Below are 7,933 nucleotides of genomic sequence, written 5' to 3' on the forward strand. Positions count from 1 at the left end.
TGATTTTAATTGTTTTAATTGTTGATTTCAATTAATATATATTATATATTTTTTATAATTTAGATTAATTATTAAAACAATTGGAAATACCCGATTAAAACAACTGATGGAATACGGGTATTTCCAATACATTTGAAACTTTTCGTGTATGTTATTCTATTTAGTTGAATATTGCACTATTATAAATGGTTTGTTTATTTATTTCTCAATTCTCATAGTCCCTTGAAATTTGAAGCGCTATATTAAGTAGACATAACCCTATAAGACAGGAAGTAGTAAGAACTAAGAAGAAAGAAGATGGAATAGGAAGAGAAGAGAACAGAAGAGGAGAACAGAACGATTATTCATAAATGGCCACGTTGCTTCGGGAACCAATCAAATCGCGTTTTCTCTTCTATCTCCACCGATCTCCGCCGCTCTCTCCTGCTGTTTCCACCACCACCACCACCACACAGCACTCTTCCTTCTCTTCTTCTTCTTCTTCTTCTTCTTCTTCTTCTTCTTCTTCTTCAGGTAAATCTCCAAAGGCTGGGAAGAAGCTGGTGGATCGTCTCTCCACCGTCATCGACGCCGTACACGACCGTAAACTCCCTCCGGAGCTACGTGGCCAGCGCAACAACGTCAGGTCACAACAGAATTTTACTTAATTACTTCATTATTGGCTTCTGCAACTTTCAGCTTCCATTATTTTAATTGTTGATAATTCATTATCTGATGTATATATTTATGTATATATGATATTTCTTGTTCTTCACTGAATATGAGTGTTATGTTAGAATAGAGGAGTATGAGAAGATTCTGATCAAATAAGGTACAGTGTGATTATAGAAACTATAAAGTTTGATACGGCTCATTGAAATTAGGTTTATATTAGAACTACAGTGTTATAATTTGTATTAATACGTTAAGAAATAAGAACCAATCGATTCTCAATATGAAACAATCTGAGAAGTAGATAACTAGTTGATTTTAGTGTGTGAATGAAGAAGATGGATTTGAAAATTGAAATCAGATATATACTAGTGGATGAAACGTGCACCATACTAGTACTCTTTGCTGGGAGTCTATTGATCATTTAATTTCACATCCACTAAGGATGTGTTTGCCAGTTGGTGTTTCGGAAGGAAAGAGAGAGAACACTTCAAGCCTTCGCTTTTTGCTTTTCTCTCTTTCCCTCCAAAATCAAAACTCGCAAACACTCCCTAAATGTCCAAAATTGCCAGCATGTTAAGGAATTGATGAATTGGTTCCCCCATTCTCTAGTATTTGTTATTTGACAATACCTGTTGGATGTTGGACAGGTCTGAAACTGACATCATCAATGTGGTTGAGCAAAGGATATGGCATTCCATGGAAGAAGGCCATTTTGAGAACTTGCCCGGGAAGGGGAAGCCGCTTAAGCTCGACACAAACCCTCATGCTGATCCAGCTGAAGACACTCTATACAGGATTTTGTCCAAAAATGGTTGTGCACCAGAGTGGGTTGAGCTTAACAAAGAGATAAGATCTAAGGTGTCCGAATTTAGGACAGCCTTGAAGAAAGCTTGGGCAAGTAAATGCAGTGGAGATCACTCTAAGTGGTATGAATGTTCAGAGGCTCTGAAATTGCAGCTAAGAGACATTAACAACATGGTGAGTCAAGTCATTTATTTATGAAAATTGGGTTTTGTTTCTAGCAATGGGGAGAGGAGTTCTGATGGATATATGGTTAGATGTTAATATGATTTATGGACACTACAATGTTATAGCCAACTTCACTTACTGGGATAAGGTTAGATGTTAATGTGATTTATGATTGGACACTATAGGATTATGGCTGAGCCCATCAATTTGGACAAGACTTGGTTGTTATTGTTTGCTAATTGTTAGGACTTAGGAATAGGGAAATGTGCACTCTTTGATATTTATGATGTGTAATAAGTAATAACGAATAAATCTATACTTATTTTGTAGGTTTTCCGGTATAATCTCATTGTGCCTTTTGGTAGGCAAATGTTTGGTCTCAAGTGGGAGAAAGAGTTAGGTTATTTACAAGAACAAGACTGAGATTCGCTGTTGCTATTTGCTACTACTAGTATTTATCTTTGGAGCCAGTTGGTTACCGTTGTAGAGGTTCTTCAACCAAGGGAAATGGAAGAAGATCAAGATATATACAACGAGAATGTAGTAATCAAGCAAGTTGTCATAAAAAATTTACTTTAATTTATGCCTTATAAGCATAGGATATGAACTTTAGTAATCCCTTATGTGAACAGGGTTTTCTAAAGATAAAGTATATTGTGATAGTATTATTCAGTCTTAGTGTAGGGGAAAATATTATATTTGCAAAGACAATTTTGTCACTTGATGATATGATAAAGATAATGGAGAATAAGATTAAAGAAAGAACATAGACGTATGTAACCAGAGATTATTGATTTTTGTACTTTTGACAAACAAGGAGTTACATTCTCAAGTTCTATATTTCATAATTTGGTTCTCAAATATTTGATGTTCTAGCTGCAAGATGTATCAGATTTTTACTGTGATAAGCAATACGTAGCTTCTTGTATTTCTGCAGAAAAGCTCCAAGATCAATCTCTTTATCAAGTAATTGTTGGTGCAGATCTTCTGATTCTTCTTCAGTCTTGTTCATAGCCCCTGCGGATTTTTTGTATCGTATGATAAGGAAGGTTTTAACTTTTGATCAGGATAAAACTTTGTATTATAATGACTGATTATCAATTTATCATTATTCAGAGCATACCTTGAATCCTATGAAGAAGGAATGGTAGGGAACTCAACTTCAACATTTCTTCTTTCTGTTTCTCAAGCTCCTTTAGTTTCTCTTGTGCAGCAGCTAGTTCACTTGTCCGAATGATTCTACACTGTTTACATAGAATGTTGAATATTCCACACTCGGCATAAGAATTACACAAATCATAAGAATTACTTCCTTCAGGTTCTTCTTACCTGATTTTTTAGTCCCAAAACACGAGGTTCCTTTTGTAGATTTTCATCTGAGTTAACAAAAACACAAGTTGTTTGTCAGCTCATAATACAACAAATAATGACTATGTTCAAGAAACATATTTTTATCAGATAATAAAAGAAAGAAAATAAAATATAAAAAATCTCACCAACAAGCAGCATATTCTCCTTGCATAGTTCATCTTTCAGCTGATCATATCATCAAGCAAAAAAGGGGTTAAGAACATAAATAAGTATAGTCATTGCAGGATCAAGTGTAAAAAACACTATATTTCTACATCAAGCACTGAAGGTGAAGCAATGACATGCAACTTACATTATTTTGAATCTTGACCTGTTCAAGCGACTGTAAAAACCGTTGATAAGCATCTTTCTCGGACGAAATTTTCCGCAACTCATCAACACTGGCAAATTTGTAAAGAAGGGGAAAGCACTAAATCATCATCATTCAAGGGATTAAATGGTTCATAATTTTGGAAAAAGATCCTCTAACGTGTAACATGAGAAGATCTACAAAGTAATAAAGTAAGAGATCACCATTGAATTCATAACTTCTATTATGTGTGAATCCCATTACCTTAACTCAATGGTGATTAGACTCACTTTCTCCCTTTAATGGTGCTTAATTCCATAATTTCAGATTGATCAGAGAATGCTAACTGATAGAACCATCTAAAGAACTAGCTATGTTACCATCCAAGCAATTTAAGATTTCTTTAACATGATTGAAAGCTTTAAGCACAAGAATATTGTAGCTAAAACCAACCCTCTTTCATGTGATACTATTTCAAAATTATGCTTCCCGGCCACACAATAATTAACAAATCCAGTAGGATTCAAACCGAAACCGGAATCAATCAAACACTGATTTCAAAAGGTGTAGTTTTAAGGTGAACCTTTTGTCCTTCAAAGCAGCAATAACTCCAGCAGCTTCAGCAGGTGGAACATGTGAAGGCCTAGAAGAAGAAGAAGAACTTGTGTAGCTCATTGAAGATGACTGATGTAAATGTTCTTGTTCTTGTGATCCCCTAAGCATTAAAAAAATAATGATGACAATAATAATAAAAAGAAGTAAAATTAAGCCCTAAAAACAATTTATCAAACCCTAAAAACAAACCTAACCAAAACTTCTACTTGATAACCAATTTGCAATTCATGGTAAATAAAATTGAAATTCAAGCTATAACAATAAGAATAGAAAAAAAAATGACTATCTGAATCTTAACTGAAAATATATATAACTGAAAATGAAAAAATATATAAATGAAAATGAAAAGGATGAGAATGGAAGAGTTAGTTACCAAAATCTAGTGAAGATTGAAGACATTGATGAACAGAAACGTATCTGAATTTGAGGAACCGAATGAATGTAGAACGCGTGTGTTAATGTGAATCTATGACTCCGTCTACCTTTCTCTTTCTTCTTAACATTAAGAAATCTTCCCACCGCAACTAAAATTTAATGGAAAGTTTTTTAATATGAGATTAAAAAAAATCCATTTTATTGAAAAAAAAAATCTGTATTTGAAATTTAATTTTTTTTTATTTGGAATCACTTTTAATCTAATTTCTGTGTTTGACATTTTAAATGTCATGTACAAATTGTGAGAATCAACTTAAAAATCAAAACACTTTTAATCTAATCTATGAATGAAACTTTCAAATGAATTAAAATAATTTAATGTAATATTTCTTCAGCTCTTTACTTTAATTCTTAATACTATTTTCTAAACTATCAAATTGGTCACTACAATATACAACAACATGTATGGCATACTTAGTATGTTTTGTCTATTTTATCTTAGTATATTTTGTAATATTTATTTTTATTTTTATCTTTATCTTTATATCTTTATCTTTATCTTTTATCTTTATAGTAATATAAATGGAGAGCTCATGTGCTAACGTGACATTCATACGTTGAATCTAGAAGTTTATTTGCTTAGGTATCGTCACTAAAAATTTTTAAATTTATATTTATAAATTATAAATAATTATTTGCTTAGCTTGTTATTTTCAAATTTTAAATTATATATTTAGATTGTTATACTTAGGTTGTTATTTTTTAAATTTTAAATTATTTTATTTAGGTTATTATTTTTTAAATCTTAGATAGTTGTAGTTATGTTGTTTTTTTTTTAATTTTAAATTATTTTATTTAGGTTGTTATTTTTTAAAATTTTAACATTATTTTTTTAAAATTTGTTGATTTTGTTTAGCACTATTTTTTAAATTTTTGTAGATTTTTTTTTCAAAAAATGGACATAAATTTAGAATTTTAAAAATTGTTAATATATTTATTTACTTTATCTGCAAATTTAATTTAAATTTAAATTAAATTTAATCAAATTTAAAAAATTTTAGCTATGAGTCAGCTATAAAAGTATAAGTTATGAGATATGTATAGCACCACAATTCAAAGTACATCAAACCCTTTTTTTATATACATCCAAAATCTAAAATTTCTCTACTTATTCCAATGACTGGTATTCACAAAATCGCAAAAATCAAATCTACAATCGATAATTTGTGTGTACGTATACGAGTGATACCGTTATGAATACTGCCAAGTTACGAAAATTCTTTATTGCCATACTCAATTGAGATGGTTTAGCCCGATGAAGACGTGAGTTTTCTACTAATATTTTTTATTTTATTTTAAATTTATATTATTTATATTTTAAATTTGTTTGTTTATCCTCGTCTAATTGTTCTTTGATTATTTTTTTTATCAATAGAGAAGAAAAAATACACGCCTCGATTAAGAAGATTTTTGTGTCTCGATTCATAAATTTGCTAAAGGAATGAATATCTTACCAAATAAGATATTTTAATGTTGGAGTCAAAAAATTCTATTAAAATATTTGGAGGAAATTAAAATATAATAAAAAATATTTAAGCAACGCTTACCACCACAAGTTTATTATATATCTTTAAAGGCAACTCTTAAGGGTAATATATGAATATTATAAATGTTGTTTTTTTAATTCACTAAAGCAATGTTTTTTATATGTTTTTTAAATTAATCAAAGAGAACACTTTTTGAAGTTACCATCATTGAGTCCGACACTAAAATATCTTATTTGGTAAGATATTCCTTCCTTTAGTAAATTTATGAATCGAGACACAAGAGTCTTTTTGATCGAGGCGTGTATTTTTCCTTTCCTAAAATTGATAAACAAAAATCAAAGAACAATTAGACGAGAATAAACAAACAAATTTAAAATATAAATAATATAAATTTAAAATAAAATAAAAAAATATTAATTGAAAACTCACGTCTTCGTCGGATCAAACCATCTCAATTGAGTATGGCAATGAAGAATTTTTGTAATTTTGGTAGTGTTTATAACCGTATCACTTGTATACGTATACACAAATTGTCGATTGTATATTTGATTTCTGCGATTTTGTGAATACGAGCGATTGAAATAAGTAGAAAAAAATTAGATTTTGGATGTACGTAAAGAAATGGTTTAATGTACTTTGAATAATGGTGCTATACATATCTCATAACTTATACTTTTATAGTTGACTCATAGCTAAAATTTTTTAAATTTAATTGACTTTAATTTAAATTTGAATTAAATTTGCAGATAAAGTAAATAAATATATTAACAATTTTTAAAATTCTAAATATATGTATGTAGCTCTATTTTTTGAAAAAAATCTATAAAAATTTAAAAAACAATGCTAAACGGAATCAACAAATTTTTAAAAAATAATGTTAAAATTTAAAAATAATAACCTAAATAAAACAATTTAAAATTTTAAAAATAACAACCTAACTATAACAATCTAAGATTTAAAAAATAAAAACTTAAATAAAATAATTTAAAATTTAAAAAATAACAATCTAAGTATACCAATCTAAATATATAATTTAAAATTTAAAAATAAATAATAATTTATAATTTATAAATATAAATTTAAAAATTTCTAGTGACGATATCTACACAAATAAACTCCAGACTCAACGTATGAGTGTCACGTCAGCAGATAAGCTCTCTATTTGTCTATAAAAATAAAGATTTCAGTAAATTTTAATCGTTAATTTTAATTATATATCTTATATATAAATTTTATAATTAAGATCAACAATTAAAAAATACTAAAACATCAGTGGACTGATACACTTAAAAATTTTTCAATATACATATGCTCTTTTTTAAACACTTTGGCACTTTCAAAAACATATATGGTTTTCCTTTTACCAATTTATCTAATATATCATATTTAAATTTGATGGTAAAAGATAAACATGATTTCATTGTTGTCCATCGGTAAAGATATCTAGCTTTCACCTAAGAGTTCAACTCTTATCTTGAATTTTTTTCTTTTATTTTGGGTTCAACTCTTATCTTAAATTTTTTTTTATTTTTTATTTTTTAAATCCTCATTTACCAAATTACTATCATTTTTTTAGAGTGTTCATTTTTTTTTAACTAAAGATAGGAGACTCAAACTCACAACCTCTTACTTGAGTATGGGAAGACTATGCTATTTGAGCTATTACTCGTTGAAGTGCTTATTGTTAATGTTACGAATAACATGCAAGAAGAATTAAATTATGCAGTTACAAGGGACAAATAACTAAAACATGAATAAACATAAAAGAGACACCAATGCATTAGATCCACTACTAAGGGATAGAAATTTGCTTTATTTGAAGGAAAAGGGACAATGAATTTTAGCTATTTACAATTAATATGACAGGTTGTTCTTGATCTTAGGCTTCAAAAGTGTGATTTTGTGGCAGCATATGATGCGCCATAAGAACATGTATGTATCAATAAATCCACACATACATTTAAATAGGTTAATTAAGAGCTAATTAATCAAAGCTTGAATTATAAGGAAACAGAATTTCAGGTCATGAGGGCCAGAAGCATAAATAATAAAGAGGATGATGCAATTGCATATGAATTGGTATTTTTCCCTTTTTCTACATTCCCATGTTAGC

General features: G+C 29.0%; 2 protein-coding genes across 2 annotated transcripts; one reads left to right on the plus strand and one right to left on the minus strand.

Moving 5' to 3' along the window:
- The first annotated feature begins 156 nt into the window (after window positions 1-156).
- On the plus strand, window positions 157-2,484 carry LOC112759395 (uncharacterized). The gene is made up of 3 exons (XM_025808043.3): window positions 157-625; window positions 1,302-1,632; window positions 1,954-2,484. The coding sequence occupies exons 1-3, from the start codon at window positions 351-353 to the stop codon at window positions 2,044-2,046; spliced, it is 699 nt and encodes a 232-aa protein (XP_025663828.1). The 5' UTR covers window positions 157-350; the 3' UTR covers window positions 2,047-2,484.
- LOC112759427 (vacuolar protein-sorting-associated protein 37 homolog 2-like) lies at window positions 2,397-4,446 on the minus strand. Its single transcript, XM_025808045.3, has 7 exons — window positions 4,272-4,446; window positions 3,867-3,998; window positions 3,287-3,374; window positions 3,120-3,159; window positions 2,953-2,999; window positions 2,747-2,867; window positions 2,397-2,640 (listed from the first exon to the last, which is right to left on the minus strand). Exons 1-7 carry the CDS (start codon window positions 4,295-4,297, stop codon window positions 2,480-2,482), a joined length of 615 nt encoding a protein of 204 aa, XP_025663830.1. The 5' UTR covers window positions 4,298-4,446; the 3' UTR covers window positions 2,397-2,479.
- Window positions 4,447-7,933: the final 3,487 nt, after the last annotated feature.

The sequence above is a fragment of the Arachis hypogaea genome, chromosome 2 (assembly GCF_003086295.3).
Source record: "Arachis hypogaea cultivar Tifrunner chromosome 2, arahy.Tifrunner.gnm2.J5K5, whole genome shotgun sequence".
NCBI classification, from domain to species: domain Eukaryota; kingdom Viridiplantae; phylum Streptophyta; class Magnoliopsida; order Fabales; family Fabaceae; genus Arachis; species Arachis hypogaea.